The 22,054-nt window shown below is 39.6% G+C and overlaps 3 protein-coding genes, 1 long non-coding RNA gene and 1 pseudogene across 7 annotated transcripts; 4 read left to right on the forward strand and 1 right to left on the reverse strand.

Moving 5' to 3' along the window:
• The first annotated feature begins 1,925 nt into the window (after positions 1-1,925).
• On the forward strand, positions 1,926-8,121 carry LOC103402109 (TMV resistance protein N-like). The gene is made up of 5 exons (XM_008340849.3): positions 1,926-2,281; positions 4,746-5,853; positions 5,964-6,272; positions 6,435-7,385; positions 7,506-8,121. The coding sequence occupies exons 1-5, from the start codon at positions 2,064-2,066 to the stop codon at positions 8,097-8,099; spliced, it is 3,180 nt and encodes a 1,059-aa protein (XP_008339071.3). The 5' UTR covers positions 1,926-2,063; the 3' UTR covers positions 8,100-8,121.
• Positions 2,423-2,832, reverse strand: LOC114823206 (uncharacterized). The gene is made up of 2 exons (XR_003771312.2): positions 2,739-2,832; positions 2,423-2,617 (listed from the first exon to the last, which is right to left on the reverse strand). It is a non-coding gene; the product is annotated as an uncharacterized lncRNA (long non-coding RNA).
• Positions 8,100-12,194, forward strand: LOC139189227 (monosaccharide-sensing protein 2-like). Of its 4 annotated transcripts, none has more exons than XM_070807763.1 (5): positions 8,100-8,232; positions 9,579-10,489; positions 10,610-10,800; positions 11,026-11,118; positions 11,584-12,194. In XM_070807763.1, exons 1-3 carry the CDS (start codon positions 8,121-8,123, stop codon positions 10,628-10,630), a joined length of 1,044 nt encoding a protein of 347 aa, XP_070663864.1. In that variant the 5' UTR covers positions 8,100-8,120; the 3' UTR covers positions 10,631-10,800; positions 11,026-11,118; positions 11,584-12,194. The 4 variants fall into 4 exon arrangements, with proteins under 4 accessions (XP_070663864.1, XP_070663861.1, XP_070663865.1 ...); XM_070807760.1 differs by having other exon boundaries at positions 10,618-10,800; positions 11,584-11,723; XM_070807764.1 differs by lacking the exons at positions 11,026-11,118; positions 11,584-12,194 and having other exon boundaries at positions 9,579-10,503; positions 10,618-10,753.
• A 5,810-nt stretch (positions 12,195-18,004) lies between these two features.
• Positions 18,005-19,255, forward strand: LOC103402106 (RAF-like serine/threonine-protein kinase PRAF). The gene has a single exon (XM_008340846.4). The coding sequence runs from the start codon at positions 18,094-18,096 to the stop codon at positions 18,787-18,789; it is 696 nt and encodes a 231-aa protein (XP_008339068.1). The 5' UTR covers positions 18,005-18,093; the 3' UTR covers positions 18,790-19,255.
• Positions 18,797-21,709, forward strand: LOC103421764 (protein RETICULATA-RELATED 5, chloroplastic-like; annotated as a pseudogene).
• The last annotated feature ends 345 nt before the right edge of the window (positions 21,710-22,054 follow it).

Raw genomic sequence — 22,054 nt, forward strand, 5'->3', positions numbered from 1 at the left:
AAGTGGTAGGGTAGGAGTTGCCAAAAAAATTGGGATAAAAAAGATGGTACGATACTGTCACTGTGAAGTTGCCAAATTTGACCGCCGCGTTTGGTGGTTCATGACAACAGGAAAGGGGAACCGGATCCCCTGAGCATTGGGTGAAATCCTTCTAATCAGCTCATCTGGACCATTAAAATTTAATCCAATGATTATAATAATTATAATTTTTAGAAAACACTTATGTTTGTAGCGTTGGATCAATGATATTGTACCGAAATAATGAGCACAGCTGAGTATTCTCTAAAAACAATGCATTCTCAATGATATTGTACCGAAATTATGAGCAATGAAACTCTGGAACAAATTAATTAGAAAACGTTTTGGGACCCGCTCAAAAAGAGACAAGTACGAATTAGCATAAAAAAGTAATTATTGGTCCCACAAAGAAAAACAACGAAAAAAATAGAATAAGAGGAAGTTGAAATAAAAAAAATTATAACTCTAACAAGTAATCATTTATCATGGTGGTAAAAAAAAATTGAGTTTTCATATAACGGTATATGTTTGAACTTTGTCGGTAATTAATCTAACAAATTAATTGTTTGACAAAAAAAAAACTAAACTCTCTCTCTCTCCTTCAGCCTTTCCTCTTCCGTTTTCGTTTACTACAGTGCATCTTTCTTTTTTCTGTTGATTTTCCTCCTCCACCACCACCAAATCCACCATGAATAACTTTAATCATCTACATGAAGATGTGCGTGAATAATTACATATTGAACTTTGAGTGTGTGGATTAATCTGTTCACATGTGTGCAATATAATTTGACCAATGATAACAAGTCCACCATGTATTCCAAGAAATGCCGTAGTGAATAAACTAAATTTTCGTTTTGAGTGGTTCCCGCTCTATTTCCATCTATGAAACTTGGACCTTCAACACTAGGACCTCCAATGTTTATTCTACAAAGTATTGCTTGTGAGTGCTATGGATTGCAAATTATGATTCCAGACAATGAAGTTTCAAGGCGGTTCGGCTGTACCCAGAAAGATTGAACGACTTTTGAACTTCCTCTAGATTACGAAGGATGAGAGAGAGGTAAATCATGTGTTGCTCATTTATTCAGCTTAGCTGACAATTAATTAATTAAGTCCGTCGAAAAAAAATACAAAACAAAGATGTGGCCTTCGAAAGTGGGTAACTGGGTCGGAATTATTATTTCATTCCTGGTGAAGAAAGGCCACAGGTGATTACAATATCAACAAATAATTGAATGCAGACAAACTATAGTGATCAATCGATCAAGGGACTCCATAATGGAAAAAGACATAATCTTCCTTAAATTAAAGACCCCCACTTGGTATGACCACTTTATATGTAATATTTTTATACTTTTCAGTTGTCTGTGATTATTTTAAAATATTATAATGGTGGATTGTTACATCAAGGTAGTCGGTAGGAGTTTGCAACAAAACTTCCTCTTCTTTAAATTAAAGACCGTCAAGTAACAATTTTAAAATTTTTAATCGTCAATGAAATTGACACGAAATTTCATCTCTTTCAACTTGATCACATTCACATTGAAAGGTAATAGGTAGGAAACTGCTTGGTAGGTAGGAAGAAAAGCATGAGGACTAATATAACAAGAGAGAGTCCACATTCACATTGAAGGTGGTAGGAAACTGCTGCTTCCTTCACAGGAAGAAAAGCATGCATAAGGCCTGATATATATAACAAGAGAGAGTCCATTGTCCACACTACATACCATACTGCATATTCCAATTCTTTGAGAGGCTCTTTTCTTTAGTTTACTTGTCTGTAATTCTCTTATGGCCATTCAACTTGCCTCTTATTCTTCCTTGCCTCCTTCATGGACATATGATGTATTTTTTAGTTTTAGAGGTGAGGATACACGCTTTACTTTTACAGATCATTTATACAAGGCCTTGCACAGTAACGGAATCGACACCTTCATTGATCGCCATCTTATAAGAGGAGAAGAAATATCACCAGCTTTTCTAAAAACAATTGAAGAGTCGAGAATTTCAATCATTGTAATCTCTGAAAACTATGCATCGTCAAGATGGTGCTTATCCTCAAATGTAGAAGGTCAAGGCAGCAAATAGTTTGGCCAGTTTTCTACAAGGTGGATCCGTCCCATGTACGAAATCAAACGAGTAATTTTGGTGACGCATTTACAGGACTTCAGTGCAAATACAAGGACGAGGAGAAGATCCTGTTATGGAGGAGTGCTCTAAAAGAAGTAGCAAATTTGTCAGGACATACTGTCAAAGAGGAAGAGTACGTACCTTTCTTCACTCCTTGTAGTTTGTTTAATTATATGATTCTTTCGTGTAATACTCTGTCATTTTTATTAGTACTGATATACTCACTCCGTTACGCTATCTTCCCACACATCATTATTCCATCCGCCATAAAAAATTAAAAAATTAACATCTTATTTTCCATCCCCTATAATCCCTAAAATAACTTTTATACACCACAACTCAAATGTCCAAATAGAACAAATCCAGAAATTAACTGAAAAAGGGGGAAAATTAAAAACCTTGAAAGCTACATAGTCATTGGTTTTGTTGGAGAGTTGTAGAGAGCAAGAGATCTGCTTCATCAATTCAACTAATTTTGTTCGAAGCAAAAGAATTAAATCGAAAAAGTGCAAGTAAGAATATCGAAACAGTAAAAAAAAAAAACGCGAATCTGCAAGTAAAGGGGAAGCAGTTTAAGAGGGAGAGCGTACCGGTGAGCTTCTCAGCATCGAACCAAGATTCTGATTCCCCTGTCCTCTCTCTCTCTCTTAAATTGCTCTCCTAAAGCCGAGATTTGATTCAAATTTGGAAGCTATCAAATTAAAGATGCAAAATTGCAACAAAACGTCAAAAAGTTTAAAATTTGTTGGAAAAATCCACAAACTGATGAACATATTTAATCAGCCCAAATAATGGATCTTTCTCCCACCGATCAAAACTCGACTCCATTAATTAATCAGCCCAAATATATAAATGAATTAGCAACCAATCTTTTTTTTTTCCAAATAAAAAAATGAACCCTAGCTCGAAAATTGATTAATTCGAAATTAATTCCGAGTACAAAATTGACAGTGGAAGCAAATGGAAATCAGAAATAGACAAAGAGGGTAAAAGGGGAAATTGGGTGAGGAGAGATTTTGTTATTTCAGCTATGCAATTTGGATTTGCAGGTGACAGAAGATTTGGGTTGGGGAAGAGTGAGAGAGAGAGTGGTCGAGAGAGGGAGAGATTCAAATAATTTGAGACTGGTTTCCGAGAGAGAGAAGGAAAGAAACAACGTAGCCGACGGTGGAGAAGTCAGGAGAGAGATGAAACGGAACAGAGAGAAAAATGGGGGAGAGAGAAACGGAGGACCAAGCGGTGAGGGAGAGAAACAATTAGGGATTTAACATTTTCATTAAAATGTGAGTGGAAAAATAAAAAGTAGATTTAACAGTACTTTTTTTATTATTTTTTTCTTTTACAAATAAATATAACTAAAAATTTGATTGATTAAATGTGTAAGTTTTTTATTTAAACTGGTAGGTATGAAACTACATTTATCAATGAGATTAATAAGGAGATCCCAATTAAAGTACTACAACGCACATATTTGGATGTGGCCAAATACCTAGTTGGAATACAATCTTGTGTAGAAGAGGTGGAAGAAATTTTAAATGTCGGTGAAAATAGTCGTTGTGTGGTTGGGATTTGGGAGGCATCTGGAATTGGCAAGGCAACAATTGCAAAAGCTGTTTATAATGCAATTGCTCGTAAGTTTGAAGGAGGACATCACATGAATTCGAATCGGTTTTTCCGATTAGATTTGGGTTCAATTCAATTTTTTTTTAATTTATAAAATCTGAAAATTGAAGGAAAAACACAAATCCAAATATCCATACATACACGTCCGCCAAACCCAATTCACTGTAAAACACAAACCAAATTTGAAGGATTTGACGGTCTAAAGCAAAAGCCTTTGTGGAAGAGCCGATCGGTAAGGGTCTGGAACGAGAGCAGTTCCATGATGGATGACTCACTGGGAAGTTCTCGTGTGAGTTGTAAAAAACAAAACCGCGAGGGCGTGGTCGGAGCCCAAAACGGATAATATCGTGCTACAATGAAGTCGAATCCAGGATGTAGTAGGGGCCCGGGCCGGGATGTGACATATCTTCTACTAATCTTAAGAACAATAAATGAATAACAATTAATTAAAATAAAATTTTCATAAAATAACAAATTGCAATAGAAATTATTTTACAAAAAGAGAAAGGGTGAGATTTTTGGGTTAAGGGTTGAGGTTGAGGGGGAAGTGCGGAAGTTACCGTGAAGAGAAGAATTGCTTTGGAGGTTTGTGGGGAAGTTATCATTAGTTTTGGACTTTTATTTCTTTTTTTTAATTGTTTAATGATTATCCACAATTATTATTTTGATTGTTTGTCATGAATATCCACAATTCCTAAACCTTGTTTATAAACTCAAGTTATGCAAGTAAGGGTAAAGTTGTCTTTTCGTGTGTTCTTGGTTGACAAAGACTCTTCTTTTAATAATAGTATAGAGTATAAACTTTGTCGTTCATCAAAGCTAGCGAACAAGGAAGTGAGTGTTCTAGCGGTTGTTGCTAGCACTTCCCTTTCGTGTAATCCTCTCTTCTTTTTCACCTTCTTTTTCCTTTTCAAAGATATATAGCAAAAAAGTTGATTGACAAAATATGTCAAATTTTTTAATTAAACTGGTAGGTATGAAGTTACATTTATCGATAAGATTGTTACGGAGATCTTAGTCAAAGTACTACAACGCACATATTTGAATGTGGCCAAATACCCAGTTGGAATACAATCTTGCGTTCAAGAGGTGAAAGAGCTTTTAGGTGTCGGAGGAAATGATCCTTGTGTGGTTGGGATTTGGGGGACATCTGGAATAGGCAAGACAGCAATTGCAAAAGCTGTTTATAATGCAATTGCTCATAAGTTTGAAGGCAGTTGTTTCCTGGCAAATGTTAGCGAACTATCAACATCACGTGAAGGTGTAATCAAACTACAAAAGACTCTTCTTTCTAAAGTTCAATGTGGTAAAAAGTTGAAAATTGACGATGCTCATCAAGGAATCAGTCTTATAAAGAAACTGTTGAAGCGAAAGAAGATTCTCTTAATTCTTGATGATGTGGATGAACTGGAGCAGTTAAACAACTTGGTTGAAGTCGATTGGTTCGGCGAGGGTAGTAGAGTGATCATAACCACAAAAGATAGAGGTTTGCTGGAATCTTATGATGTTGGGTTGATATACAAGGTCCAAAAGTTAAAGGACGGAAAAGGCCTTGAGCTTTTTAGTTTGAATGCCTTTGGAAGAAATGAACCTCCGGACAATTATTTGGAACTCGCACAACGTGCAATAGCCTATGTTGAAGGCCTTCCGATAGCTCTTAATCTTATCGGTTCTCATCTGCATAATAAAAGTATAGATCGTTGGCAAGCTATATTGGATAATTACGATTCTTATGATGGAGAACCTTATAGAGGTATTCAAAAAGTACTTCGAAAAAGTTATGATACATTGGATTATGCCCTGCAACAAGTTTTTCTAGACATTGCATGCTTCTTCAAGGGTGAAGACAAAGGCTATGTGTTACAAATATTAAGAAATTCGAAGCTTCATGTACCATCAGATTGTATTGAAATACTCGTTGAGAAAGCCATCATAACTATTGAATATAATATGATTTTGATGCATGACTTACTAGAAAAAATGGGTAAGCGTTTAGTTAGTGAAGAATCGCCCATTGAATTAGGCAAGCGGAGCAGATTGTGGCATCATGAAGATGTGTACCATGTTCTAACTGAAAACAGAGTGAGTAGAATATATGTTCTTGCATTTGGTTTAATTGGCATGATTTTGAAAGAAAAAAAAAATTTAATATACGACTTGTTTGTTAACATTATTTCTTTTTTCCATCGTAGGGAACAAAGAAAATTAAAGGCATTGTGGTAAAGTGGCTCACACCAGATGTGATACCCTTGAATTCCAAAAGCTTCTTTGGGATGGTAAATCTTGAAATTTTCATAAGCAGTAATGCATGTTTTTCTGGATGCGTTGATTATCTGCCCAACAATTTGAGGTGGATTGATTTGGGTGGAGATAAGTTTCAAATTTGGGAAACCAATTTTCTTCAAAAGCATATTGTTAAGTTCAATTTGCAATATCTTCCAAGGCATCTTGTCACATATAATATGTCATGCAATGACATCAGACAATTGAAGGGACTTAAGGTATGTATACATTTTAAAATTAATTTGGATGATTCCTAATTTAAATGTACATTTTATTTTGGGAAAACGAAAATTTCCAAAGTTTTTCATCATTAATTATTCTATTTAAAGTTTGTGACTTTTTGTTTTGTTTTGTTTTTTTTTTAAATTTTGGTTTCACAGAATTTGGCAAATCTTAAATATATGAAGTTACGCGAGTGCAAATTTCTGGAAAAAATCCCCGACTTATCCGGAAGTCCAAACATAGAGTATTTGGATCTTCATGGCTGCACAAATTTGGTTGAGGTTGATGATTCTATTGGATTCCTTAAGAAACTTGTTACATTAGATCTTATGGGGTGCTCTAGGCTTACGAGGTTTGTGCAAAGACTTATGTTGAGATCCCTTGAAAGCCTTTATCTTCGTGGTTGCACAAGGCTCGAGAGTTTTCCAGAAATAGAGGATGAGATGGAATCTCTAACATATTTGGATATACAAGAAAGTGGCATAAGAGAATTGCCTTCATCAATTGCATATCTTACTAGGCTTGTCGAATTGTTAGCAAATAAATGCGAGAACCTTATAGGTACATCATTACATCATCTTAATGGGTTGCAACATCTCATTCAGGTTTCTTTCGGTCAATGCCCAAAACTGGTGACATTTGGGAAGAACAAGATGAAGTTTGATGAAGTTTCATCCAGCAGTATCGAATCTCAACTGCTTTCAAATGACTTAGAGACCTCACAGGACAACTGTAACACATTTGCTCTTCCCAACCTACATTATCTTCACCTCGAAGGATGCAATTTATCAGAAAGTAATTTCCTTGTGCCTCTTGATTGCTGGTCCACATTAACACATCTTGATCTCTCAAGAAACATTTTTGTTAGTCTTCCGGATTGCATTAGCAAATTTGTCAACTTGGAAAGACTTTATTTGAGTGGTTGCAAGAGGCTTCGGGAAACTCCACAAGCCCTTCCGCCAAAACTAATCGAGTTATATCTGGATGATTGCACATCATTGGAGAAAATTCCAAAACTACCCCCGATGCTTTGCATTCTGAGCTTGGCTAATTGCTTTGGACTAAGTGGCGTTGAGGTGGCAAAGTTGGAAAATAATTTGTTGAATGAGGTTTGTCTCTCTTCTTAATTACTCTTGAAATTAAAATATATATTATTTGTTGTTATTTGGGAGAGAGGTCATATCACAATTGTTTGTAATTTGTTATCTATATATTATTTACTATTGCAGGGATCTCTTTGGCGCTATATATTATTTAGAGTTATTTATCCAGGCAATGAAGTTCTAAAGTGGCTCAACTATACCTCTAACCATCCCACAACCATTCAAAGTCTATCAGCTGAATATGACTGGAGGAGAATAGTCCGTAATGGAGGCATTGGTTTTGGATATGAATGGAGGGCAGACACCTTTGTTGGAGGCAGTAGTCTTAAAATTCCTCTAAATTTACAAGTAGGGGAGACGTTAGAAGGATTGGTTCTATCTATTGTTTTTGAACCACCGAATTTTGATTTTCATTATTATGTTATCATCAACAGAACAGAATACTCTACACACTATGGATGGCCTTATACTAACTCGGAGGCAGCTCATGTGGGGCTCGAGTTAGTGGATTTAGAAAAGAAGCAGGGAGATATTTGTAATGTTGAATTTCTTATCCCCAAGAAGGCACGTATTAAAAGTTGCGCGGTGCACCCACTATTGCGCAAAGAAGACGAATGGCTTCCCTTGTCTTTGGGACCAACAAGTAGTCTTGGGAAGAGGCCTCGTCCACTTGGATCCTCAGATACCGTCCACGAGGAATATGATCGGCATCGACAATGACTTTCCTTTCCTTACCGGCGTATGATAAACGCAGGCAGATTGATCTTAATGTTCCTTTTGATATTGAGGAGGAGGAGCAAGAGCAGCCATCCACTTCAGATGATTCACAATTTTTTCTTCATTAGGAGTTTGGGTACGTACATTTCAGTTTTAGTATAACTAAATTATTTTTTTTATTTTTTTTTGTATTGTGAATTTGTGATATCTTTTTAGATTAATATAATATAATTAATTAATTTAAATTAAATACATTAAAAAATTAGGATAAATTATATTTTACCTTCTCAACTTTGGGTCGCATAATAATCTCATATCTCGATATATTATACATCAATTTATAAATTCGTTGTAATATCATAACTCCGTCAACTTTTCTGTTAATTTTTATGTTAAATGCTGACGTGGCAGACACTGGCCCGCACCCTTACCTAACTAGGTTATAAAATGAATTAAATATTAACAATTAAAGAATTTTTAGTTCTAAATTAAATTAAAGTTAACAAACAAATCGATGGATATTTTAACCGAGGTTTAATATTGCACCAAATTCGTAAGTTGACATTGCAATATTTAAAAGGTGAGGTATAACTTTCTTATAAGACTCAAAGTTAAGGTGGTAACATGTAATTTACCCAAGAATTTAAACAGTTTTCAATCTGCAGAAACAAAGATTTCATATGGCTACTGGCTAATTATTAGAAAAACAGAAACCACATTCGTATCCTAAAGTACCTTTGACTGTGAGTGAGTAAGCCACAGCCCTTCACTAATAAAACCAAATTCTAATTAATCAAAACAAACAACAATGGAAGGAAAGCGTACAAGGAGAAATGAGATTACGAGTACAAATTTCAAGATTAATTATCTTAAAACTTGGTTTTGTTCAGATATATAAACCTAGAAGGAGAAATGGAGATTATAAGTACAAAATTTCTGCAGGAAGATCAAAGAACTACATCATTTGGATGAACATGTAGAGCACGTGCTCCTCTCTCTGTTAATCAAGTTTACACAAACTTGTTGGAGTACTGTTTAATCAAGAGTACTTTTTATGAGCATTTCCAATTTACGAATAGGTGGAAAATTTGATTTGGTGTTGATTAATAAGATTTGGTACGATTTTAATATCAAGAGGAGACAACAATATGTAGAAAACATGGCCATAATTTCACAGGTCTCTGTCCCTATATATTCATTCCTTGCAGATTCTGGGATGGAGTTTTGGTCAAAATTGCAGCCTACTGTTTCTTGATACATTTTTGGTTTTGGACAAATACTGTCTCCTGCCTTTTGCCATTTATGGGTCCTTTGTTTTCTCTGTTGCTGCTGGGACAGAGTCCGTTAGATTTGCCCGTTTATTTTCTTTGCTCCCACAAGCGGGTGCAGGAGGCTAAAAAAGGAGCTTTGAAATTTATAGGGCCCGTTTATTTCATGCCATTGACATTTTCGAGCTAACTTTTTGGCATCTATGATCCACAGGTGAGTTGGCTTCGCTAGTTGAGGGTCTTCGCACAGGCAAGGAAACATTATTGAAAGAGTTCATCATTAGTCCCCCCAATGTGCTTACTGAAAATCAGGGAAATCAAACACGGCTATATGGTCCCGAAAAGGGCTTATCATACATCGCCAAACCTGCAACTGGACAGAGTTTTATATCTCACCACGGGAGCGCGTTGAATCAAAGCATACCTCTCGTGGATCCCCTGGTCACTCTCTTTAGCAGTGTCCACGAGAAGATGTCCCAAAGAGGAAGCAAAGGCAGCATGCTTTATCCAAATCTTGGAAGCATTTTGAATGCAGGGGAGTATCATAATAAAAACGCACATTGGGACTTAGAGAGCCAGACAGATGGTGAGGATCACGAATCTGAAGCATCCGGGGCTTATTGTGATGAAAGCTTGAGAAGTCCACTAATCTCGTGCCAAACAACAAGTATGGGAACGCCTAGGTCCGGCGGCAGTGCTTTAGGTGTGAGATCCAATACAATCTTGATGAAAGGAAATGTAGAAGCTAGCATGGCTATCAGTAGTAGTGTGGACACTGGTGGAGGTTGGCAGCTGGCTTATAAGTATTCTGACCGAGTAGGCGAAGACGGGAAGAAGGAAGGAGGAGTTCAAAGATTGTATTTGCATCAGGATAGTGCACTTGGGTGTCGGCCTGCGTCGGTTGTTTCAATTTCTGGTGTAAGACAAGAAAGGAAACTCATTCATGCTGGTCTGGTTAGTCAGCCTGATGTTTCACTCAAGGAACCGACAAGTCTGCGCTCTCTTCGTGCAGAAAAGGTTCCTCCATCGGAAGCTGTTATTAAAGGGCCAACATGGAGAGATATTCTTGTACCGGGAGTGAAGCGTGCACTGGTTGTTGGAATTGGACTTCAAATTCTTCAGCAGGTTTGGTAGAAAAGGTTAAACAGTTCTTTGAGTTAAAAAAGCGCTGAAATTTTATTAAATTATCAAAAAAATTTCAGAAACTTTCTTGTTTGTCAACCTTCTTATGTCTTTTCTTTTCAGCTGCGCAGATTGTCGGCATAAATGGAGTTCTCTGCTACACTCCTCAGGTTTATGAGCAAGCCAGCATGGTGTTCTATTTAACATAGGGTTGATTCCAACATGTATCTCTCTTCTTAAGTGCCATTACAAACTTTCTTAATGCTTCCTTGCATTGCTACGTCCATGTGGCTAATTGATTTAACTGGCAGAAGGTATTTATCTTTCAAACACCTTCAATTTCATAGAAACGGTTACTGACTTTTAAACAAAAATTATAACTAGGGGACACTATCCAAGCGTACATAAAACACCGTTCAGTGTCCTTTATGGTCTACTCAGTTTTCCTCCAGTTCTTTTTAAACTAAAAATTTGTAACCGGTTCCATCTGTGCATATTTGCGAAAATAAGCATTCCTTGTTGCCTTTCTTGGTATGCAGGTCACTGCTGATCTCCACATTACCAATCCTTATAGTCCCTCACTCTTCTAGGAGTTGCCAATATTGTCAACTTGGGAACTGTTCTGTATGCAGGTTACTGCTGTTCTCCTTTGACTATTTTTTCACTTCTTATAAACTTGTGAAATCCCTGATTGAAGTTTAAAAACAATCTTATTTAGCTCGTGAAACTAATTAAATTACTCGTGCGTGGCATTATTTTTCTACAAAACTTGCTTCTAACACTAATTCGACATGCATTCTAGCCCATCAGATCTTATTTAGCTCGTGACAAATAGTATAAGACTCACTAATTTTATTTACAAAGGAAAAACTCATTAATTTTACGTATCCTAAACGTCCATTATCTACACTTGAGGTCGAATCTTTCATTCCACCAATGTAGATTGTTTTTAAGTTTGTTTGAAAAGAAATTTACAATGTCTTTTAAAAATTTGAAGAAAAAAAAAAGAAATTGTTTTTAACTGCGCTGAGCCCTCGTGCCGAGTAGTCAGTCATCGTCTTCACCAAATTGAGTTAATTAAAGGTACTTTTTTACAGGTTTGTCAGTTGATGACGACTTTTTGGAGCTCTTTCCGCACACAGGCTGCGTTGGATGATGGTATTAGCAAAGGAGTATCCAGTGCAGAAGAACCTGAACAGGACACAGAACATGACCAAGCCCCAGAACCGGATGAGGGTACGAATTTTGAATTTGAAGATTTGGAACAGTTGATATCTGAGAATGGGAACATGCGCGACAGTTGGAGATTGCTGCCGGATTTTCAGAGAAGAGATATGGCAGCGAAGCTGGCCATGAAAATGGCTACCATGTTTTGGGGGTGGCAGTGATGATGAAGTGGAAAGTATCGGCGAGTAAAGGCTATGAGTATCTAATAGAGATGTGAGTGTTACACAACCCTGAATCCCCTTCTTGGACTTTTTCCACAAGCCGGCAAGGAAAGGAGAATCGGCAGTCTTGTTTACGGAAAGAAAAAGATATATTGTGCTTCATTACTCTGTTCTTCTGTTTTACTGTATAAGTAGGTTCAAAATAGTCGATGCCAATTAACCTGCGCGAACCGAGTTTGCAAGAAACTTTTGTTTTAATGAAACAATGGAAATGTTGGGATTGCATTCGAAAATCGAAGGGAAGAATCGATTTTGTATGAGCGCAATTAGTTATGATGTTGCAAAACTTTGATATGTAAACCAACGTACAATTACAAATTTCCTCCAATGATGGATGCAAATCAATCTTAGTAATTAGAAACTAGGGAGTTTTAACAAAAATGGCTTGGTACTATTCATTCTTAACCATAAGGACATTTTATGTATGAAAAGTCTATAATATATCAAACTCTTCTCTTTATTTACTCTTATGCCATTACATGCGGACCACAACGATGTTGACATTTCTGTCTGGAAATACATTATGATGCTATTCATCTTATGCTAATTTACAGCTAGTTCTTCAGGCTTCCATCATGTTGTCGATGTTATGCAGCTCTTCTTCTGACAAATTATTCCAATAATGTTCATCGCCTTCTACTAGCTCCGCATCTCTTTCTCTATCTTCTTTCACCTTGTAATATATTTTTGTTGTTTCTTCTTTGAAATTTTGGGGTTTCCAATAAGGCTGATGACTGATTCTTGTCTTACTGTAAATATACATCTCTTCTTCTTCTGCTACTAGTACCATATCATACCTAAAATCTTCAAACTCATCTAAAGCAAACATTTGGATCCCTCTAAATTTTAAAATATCTTTGTATAAAGGAGTCCACCTATGTGAGGAGATAGAGTTTAGTCTAAAGGACTCTTCATTGATCATGGTTATATGCCTAGCTTTCTCCTTATGCATGTGTACATACCAATCTGGAGGACTACTAATAAAACTTATGCAAATTTCTTTCCACCTTTCTAGATAATCTTCTCCTACTTTAATAAGTTTTTCAGGAAATGATTCTAGTTGAGAAATATGGTTAATAAATATTTTATCGAGATAACCAAACTCTAATAGTAAGGCAGGGGTAACTTCTACCACATTATGCTTTTCTTGATGCTCATAACTAAAATGCCATGATTTAAAATCTCTCATGTTAATCCTGGCCACAGCTACGCTAACCTCTAGTTTACAAATACAATTCTATGTACTATCACAAAGACATGGAGGATACATCTTTGTAATAATATTCATCTCTGGTTTTGGATCAAAGATGGACTGATACAAGGAGCATTGTAATTGTAATTGTAACTCTTTCATGGACTGTGATGCTCTGCTCAGGATCTCATTTTGCATATCTGTTGGCATTATTCTTAGTTTTGTCTTTGAAATTTCTTCTAATAAGACATCATCTAATATTAAGTCTGAAGATATATTCCTAAGAAAACTTTCATATTTTTCTTGTTTTTCTTTGTCACTCAGAACCTAATGCTGATCATTACTTTGATGTTGTTCCATTTCAACGTCTTCTTCTAAGAGCTCAATCTTAATTTTTTCTATGGGCTCATTAGCCTCTTGTTCTATGGGTTCAATAACCTCTTTTCCTTTATTCTTGTGATGATCAGTTTCTAAACCTATTTTTAATTCTCTTTTTAAGGTGTCACTTGCCTTTTGCTGCATTCTAAGAGATTGGAGTTCTTGGTTCATTTTGGTAAACTTACCAAGTAATGACTCATGGTCCCTAGAGATGACTTGAAGGTTGTGCTCAAGAAAATGAATATGCTCTGGTTTTGGTGGAAATTAAAATTAAAGCTATCAAACTCTTGTTCTAAGGCTCTAATTAATTTTTCATGACCTAACCTCATACTTGGCTGCTTAATTTGGATATTCCAAAAATTATCTAAGAGAACCTGCTGCCTATCAGAAATCCCTGGTACCCTTGATCTGTATCTCAGAGTTGGATTTCTGATTCCTTCAACAATATTGTCATTAAAGTTGAACGTGGGTACTGGTGGTGATGCTGGTCTGCTCATGCTATTTTGAAATCCACTGAATGGTGAAGGTTGATGGTGCATCATCATGCCATTGAAAAAAACTCTTTTGCCTTGCAGCCTTGTGTTATTTGCTGATGATGGTCCACGATATTCCATACCTATTCAACAAATTAATCTTGATAAGATATCAGCTAATGTATTGTCATTACCTTTTATATGTTCAAAAATTGGTTTAAAACTATTTCCTGTAATTGAATCAACAAAATTAACCCATCTTCGGGCTGCCTATTTATTAGCATGTATCTTGTTATAATGAGAAACTATATTTTGACAATCTGTTCTAATCGTAAATATTTCATTATGTAAAAATAAAGAAAATGCTTCAAGTGAATTAATTATCCCTAGAATTTCTAAATCTGTTGATGGTAATTGTAGACATCGAAATTTCGTAAATAAATGTTGACCGATAAATCAAAATGTCAACGCTCATGTATTACATAAATTTTACACGTAGCGTGTGACTCAACGAAAATTGGAATGAGTTGGAAAAGTCATCAAATAGGACACGTGTCAACACCTGGCAGAAACGACTTATTTCATCTAGGATATTATATTCAAAATTAGGCATTGGAAAATTCTATAAATACAAGCCCATTTCATTCATTTAAGGATGACCAATTCATATTACACCTTGAAGCTCTGAAGCTCTGAAACTCTGAAGCTCTCAAGCATCCAGGTTCCCGAAGAATCAAGAAAGCCTTCTTCGTTCTTCGTTCATCGTTCTTCCAAGATCAAGCCCCGACGGCCCTTGAAGAAAGTGTTCTTCGTTCATCGTTCTTCCAAGATCAAGCCCCGACGGCCCTTGGATCAACCATCCACCAATTCAAGATCAAGCCTCGACGGCCCTTGAAGAAAACACCATCGTTCATCATCCGTTCATCCAAGATCAAGCCCCAACGACCCTTTGGATCAATAACGTCGACAAATCCACACATCCAACCGTTCTTCAAGATCAAGCCCAAAAACCTTTGAAGATCCGTTCATCACTGTTCTTCAAGATCAAGCCCAAAAGCCCTTGGAGATCCGTTCGTCACTGTTCTTCAAAGATCAAGCCCAAAAGCCCCTTTGAAGATCCGCTCAAATCCACCTTCAAGATCAAGTCCACGGCCCTTGAAGAACGTTCATCCTTAGATCAAGCCCAACGGCCCTTTGGATCAATCACACATCCACAAATACACACCTTACGGAGATCGAATCAGAGGATCAAAATAGAGAGAGATTGTAACCCAAAATCATCAAATACAAATATTTGTTTGTGCACGTTCGTTTCTTGTCTCTTTCGTTTCAGGAATTTTCCGTGTTCACAAATTGGCACGCCCAGTGGGACCATCTCTACCTCTCATCTCTTTCTCCGTTCAAGGAATCCAAGCACACCTCAAAGTCAATGGCATCAAGCAAGGGACAAGCCGTTCTTGCAACCACTGAGGGAAGGATCCTAAGCACTTCTGCCGCAAACGGACAATCCATTGGCGCCACAACCGCTCCTCAACATGCCACTTCAAAATTGGTGCCGCTAAAAGAGCAAGGGGAGCATCCTAGGTGTGAGTCCGTCATCAACCTGACCTCGCTGGGGGCACCGAAGCATGATGCTGAGGCACATAAAATGACATCTCAAAGCAGCCAACGACGTTCTTCATCAGCATCCTGGATGTCTAAAGGAAAGTCACGTCTATTGGTCGCACAAGTCATGACTATCGGCATTACCTCCGTTGAAGAACAACTGGCTCAGATGAATGAAGCAATCGCAAGGCTAACCCGAACTGTGGAAGAAAAAGACTTGCAAATCGCTGCACTCGTCAGCCGACTGGAGCCACATGACGACGAGAACCCTAACCCAGAAGATGAGCCTCAGGTGGAGAAAAACGATGCGAAGCCCGAGCCAGACCAAGCAGCGGCACTCATGGGATCTCTTTCTATCCAGCAGCTGCAAGAGATGATCACCAACACCATCAAGGCACAGTACGAAGGGAGCTCAAATACCTCCGGGTTGTACTCAAAGCCGTATTCAAAGAAGATCGACGCCTTAAGGATGCCGAGGGGTTATCAACCACCAAAGTTCATGCAATTTGATGGAAAGGGAAACCCGAAACAGCATGTTGCCCACTTCGTTGAAACCTGCAACAACGCAAGAACCGATGGGGAGTACCCGCCGCACTGTGAGCATGCTAGAGCTAACGAGCACAAAGCAGTGGAAGGACGAGCCAGTCATTGACTACATCAACAGATGGCGCACTCTAAGCCTCGACTGTAAAGACAGGCTCTCGGAAACCTCTTCAATCGAGATGTGCATCCAAGGCATGCAATGGAGTTTGCAATACATCCTTCAAGGCATTAAACCGCAGACCTTCGAGGAATTGGCCACTCGCGCCCATGACATGGAGTTGAGCATCGCCCATCATGGGAAGAAAGAACCGATCGCCGACTGCAAGAATGACAAAGTTCTTGGGACAAAGGTGGAAAAGGCTGCATGGAAACCCACCAAGGAAACGATGACGGTTAACACATCTCCCGTCAAAATATCCACACGAGGCAAGGCGATTCAAACCGAAGCTTTTCGTGATCAAGAGATGCGTAGACGCACTTTGAATGAGCTCGAGGAGAAGACTTATCCATTCCCCGACTCTGATGTGGTTGCCATGTTAGATGACCTGTTGGACAAGAAGGTGATCAGTTTGCCTGAGTGCAGACGGCCGGAAGAGATGAATCGTACCAACAGTCCAAGATACTGTAAATTCCACCGCTTCATCAGTCATCCGACAGAAAAATGTTTCGTGCTGAAAGATCTCATCATGAAGCTGGCTCAGAAAGGAATCATCGAGCTAGATCTTGACGATGTGGTGAAGTCAAACTATACCACCTTCACTTCTGGCTCTTCCGACTCAAAGTTTTCACCTCAACCGCTGGGGGCATCCTCCAAGACAAGCAAAGTTGAAGGATGGACTCAAGTCACTCCTAAGAAATTACACAAGAAGCATACGTCTCCTCCACATGTCCGCCAATCGGAAAGGGGGCAAAACAGCTCTTGTCAAACTTCAAAGCAACATGAACGTGTTGAAGATGATGAAATTTCGACACATAGATCGTCCATCCCTATCACGATGCGCGATTTCTTTCCTGAAGACTTCTTCAATCACTCAGTCAAAGCTCCTTGCTATGAAGATTGCGAGGAATGGCTCTTCCGGATCGCTTGACGAACCAACAAAGCTCCTTGTCCGCACGAGCCTAAACTGTAGGACACAAAGCTCCTGGTCTGCAAGAGCCTAAACTGCAAGACACAAGGCTCCTAGCCTACACGAGCCTAAACTGCATGGCACAACGCTCCTGGTCTGCACGAGCATAAAAGGCAACACCAAAGCTCCTTGCCTGCACGAGCTGAAACTGCAACACGGCACCAAAGCTCCTTGCCTGCACGAGCTGAAACTGCAACACGGCACCAAATGCTCCTTGCCTGCACGAGTTGAAACTGCAAACGACACCAACGCTCCTTGCCTGCATGAGCTGAAACTGCAAACGGCACAAAAAAAAAATACCAAAAAAAATAAAAATAAATATATGTATGTATTTGAACTACGTTACGACTTGATCTCTTCTTTGGAGGGGTACGTAGGCAGCTTGAATATTCCAAAATTTCGAGTTCAGTCACATCAAAATATAAATAAATGTTTTATTAGAGAAAGTCAATTTTATTAAAAAAATGATGAATACATATGTTTATGTATTTATAAAAAATAAAAAATAAATAAAAAAAAGAAAAGGAATACACAAGTATTATATATATATATATATATATGTGTGTGTGTGTATGCGTAGCTTGAAAGCCGGGCCCTCGTCAGCAACCCATCCTCATTAGTGTCTCGGCCCAGCAACAAAAGGGCTCAAGCCACAACGAGCAAAAGGGCTCAAGCCACAACGGGCCCAAAGTCCAGCTTGTCTTCTTCCTCATTTCTCCTCGGCCCACAGTGCAGCCCAGCAGAGCACACAACTCTAGCCCCATCTTCTAATCAATCTCTCTCCCCGAAGCTATCCTCATCTCCTAGTTAGTAGTCGAATCAAAACCCTAGTATTAAAATCATGGCCGGACCCTCACCTGACCTCACCATGGTCACCACCATCAAATTCCTCTGCAGCTACGGCGGCAAAATCCTCCCCCGTTACCTTGGCGGCGAAACCCGTGTACTCGCCGTTCCCCGCTCTATTTCCTTTTCCGAGCTGTCGTCCAAGCTGACGGAGTTGTGTGGGCCATCCGTGACGGCGGTTAGTCTCCGCTGTCAACTACCCACCGAAGATCTCGACGCCCTCGTGTCCATCAAGTCCGATGAGGATCTCGTTAATCTCATCGAGGAATACGACAGAGCAGCCTCTTCCGCTAATATGAAGATCAGAGCACTCCTCTCACTCATCCCTGCCGCCGAGGCCCGCGCCATGTTCGCGATTCTCTTCCGCAAGCAGCTCACCCGCAACGACTCGTATCTCTGGCCCCGATTGAATCCGACGACCCAATCAACGCTGAAGACGATTCTGCTGACGTGTATTCAGCAGGAGGGCGCGAAATCCATCTCCAAGAAGCTCTGTGATACGATTTCCGAGCTCGCCTCTGGGATTTTACCCGATAACGGATGGCCGGAGCTGCTGCCGTTTATGTTCCAGTGCGGCGTTCTTGATATTCGATCAGTTATCGCAGTACATCGGCGACATCATAGTGCCGCACATAAAAGAATTGCACGCCGTCATCAATTTCATTCAGTGTTTGACCAGCTCTGCGGATAGGGATAGGTTTCAGGACCTGCTGCCGGCCAGAATTTCAAAGAAGTTGCAAAAGAAAAACCAAGTAGTTATATTACTTGATCCTGAAAGACAACACATACGACAAGAGGGATAAGTTCCTGTTGCTGATTTCCTGTGGTATTCTGCTGCCAGAACCTGCAGCAGGAATTGTTTTGATCGCGCTGAAATTGCTCGAGTTATGAATGCAGCAGGCAGGAGGCGAGAAGCCCTTCCACAGGACCTTCAGAAAGGACTGGATCTTGGTTTGGTATCCCCAAAGGTATTACAGAACTTCTTTGATCTGGAGCAGTATCCTCTTCTTGCAGAACTTGCTCAACGTTTCCAGGGTTTCAGGGAAAGATTGTGGGCAGATCCTAAATTCTTGAATAGATTAGCTATAGAAGAAGCTATATCATTAACTACTACTCTCTTAACACAGTATGAGAAGCGCAGAGAAAATTTCTTTGAAGAGCTGGACTATGTTTTTACAGATACTCTAAAGAGATCAGTGGTTGATTTCTTTACAGTGTGGCTTCCCGCCCCAACATTGTCATTCCTTTCATATGCTGATGAGATGAACACGCCTGATAGCATGGATGCCATTAAAGGTCTCCTGGGTCCATCCCAGATAATGCGTTTCAGAAGAATCTTGTGGGGACGGATTGGAGTATCAATTATAGACTTGCATCAGTGTTTCTGGGTGGTTTAAAATTAGCTGGTATTGGATTCATTTCAAGCATTGCGGCTGTTGCTGCCTTAAATGGTTTGTTTGCTGTTCGCAAATTCATTAATCCAACTCTGATTAGTGATCAGGAAAGGAAAAGAACTCCAATACTTAAACAGCAATAATTTATTCGTCCTTTCTCGGAACATAAGCAAATCTCCGTTATCAGATTATTGCTGGAGTAATAGAGCATCGAATCTCTGACGAGTTTGCTTCTCAAACATTACTTGTAAATCTGTTGTCTTTTGTTTCTCGGACAATAAACTCATATTGGGGAACTCAGCAATGGATTGATCTTGCACGCTTTACTGGACTGCAATCTCGGAAGAGCGAGTCCTCCTCTCACCAAATGCCAGAAATGCCCGATTCTACTAACCAAATGCCAACACTGGAAGATAAGATAGCTTCTGTAGCTGAAGCACCTGGAAAGGTTGAGACCCTGGAAGTTGGGTGAGCTGCGACACCACGTCCGACAGCTCACAGGAGCTCAAATTTGGCGACACGGTCTTTGACTCCACCATGAACAGCAACGGCTTGGCGAGTCCCTTCATGGAGGTGGATTTCGAGGGTCTTGTGGCAACGCTTGGTGGTCTGGTAGGAAGCGCCCAGGTTGCAAATATGATCCCTTCCTTTGCGACGGCAGGCAGTACATCGGCTGTGCAATGGCGGCGGTGCAAGGTAGCAAGAATGCAGTGGCGGAGCAATGGTTGTATAGTGGCAGTGGCAAACGTCAATGGCGGAGAACTTCAAAAACCGCCGTCAAACGACTAGCCGGTCATGAAGCCTCGACTGCAGGATCTCCGTCATCTTCATCCTTCCCTACAAATTCCCCAGCCCATCATTGAAATTTATAAAAAAAATAATAATAATAGAAAATGGGATGGTGGATCAAAGATGGGGAACAGCCCCATGACAGATCAAAAGTTTCTGGTGGTGCATGGGCACCATGTGCAGAAAGAAAAAAAATTGCAAAAAAATAAAAAGTTTGATCTTTGGTGCTTCTGGCACCATGATTAAAGAAAAAATTGTTTGATATTTGGTGCTCTGGCACCATGTGCAAAAAATAAAACAGGGGAAAAGAAAGGAAAATATAAAAAAAAAATGGATGGTGCATCTGGCACCAAGTGCAAAAAAAAAAAAAAAAAAAAAAAAAGCATTAAGAGAAATAAAAGTCCATTTTATTTATTTTTTCTGGAAATTTTACATAAAATTGCATTCTACATACCAAAAAAAAAAAAAAAATCAAATCAAATCAAAATTACAAGAGGGGATATTCAAGGACGATCAGGTGGCGCCTCACAACTCGGCAAAGCTCCAGGAAGAGAAGGCGCCGGAGGTTGACTGTTTGAAGCCTCAGCAGTCGGTACAGCCCCAGAAGACGAAGGTAAATGCTGCTGGAACAGACCCACAAACCTCCGATGATCAAGTAAAATCTGACCATCAGATTCCTGCATCTGGTCAATTTTCCTCTTCATGTTTGTGGCATAGTTGTGTGCGAGCTTGTGCAACTGTTTATTCTCATGCTTGAGCCCTCTAATCTCCTGTTTGAGACTCATCACTTCAGCCGCCAACGATTCAACTTGACGGGTTCGAGCAAATAGGCGTTGGGCCATGTTGGACACAGAACCTGCACACTGCACACTAAGAGCCAGAGACTCCTTAACAGCCAACTCATCAGACCGCCTGGAAAGTAGTCTGTTATCTTTGGGGGTGACAAGGTTCTGGGCCACCACCGCAGCGGTCATATCATTCTTCATCACCGAATCCCCAACGGTAAGAGGACCAGTGGGGGATATGAAGGATGGGCGCCATATGTTGTCTGGAGAGGGCGGGACTGCCTCTTCACCAAGGTTCAAATCGAAACGACGGTCGGAGGGTCCAGACATTTTCAAAGGTGTCGAAGAAAGAAGAGGTCAGACAGATCAAGATCTTAGAAGTGCAAGAAGGGAGTTTCTGCAAGCGAAAATTCAAGTGCGCTTTGAAACGAACTGCGTGCCTCTATAAAAATCAGCACTCAACGGGATTTCGGAGATCGAAGGGGCAAGCTCAGAATTCGAAGACGCCAATTCAAAAATCGAAGAGGCAAGCTCAGAAATCGGAGAGGCATCTTGCTTTTCCAGACGCGTCAGCACCCATCACACGCAAACTCAGCTTTGCGGAAATCACGGGTGATTTGTCGAAGCGCTGATCCCAGATATCGAAGAGACGCCAGTCTTTTCCAGACACGTCAGCACCCATCACACGCAAACTTAGCTTTGCGGAAATCACGGGCAATTTGTCGAAGATTTATGATAAAGAAGAAGGCACGTGAAGCCATACTGATCAATCACGCACTGGCTACTGACACGAGTGAAAGAACAGTACCTCTACAGGTATTAAGGAACTCCCTATAACTGTCCACCTTCACCCTCCATAGCAAGGCAGACATACGGAACCTTTCTTCATCTCCGAGAATGCCTTCCCAACGAAGCCTCTCGAGTCACTCAGTGTTCCTTATTCCTTGGGGTACCTCAGCAAACAAATGACACCAGAGCAAAAGTATCT

The sequence above is a fragment of the Malus domestica genome, chromosome 02 (assembly GCF_042453785.1).
Source record: "Malus domestica chromosome 02, GDT2T_hap1".
Classification (NCBI taxonomy): Eukaryota; Viridiplantae; Streptophyta; class Magnoliopsida; order Rosales; family Rosaceae; genus Malus; species Malus domestica.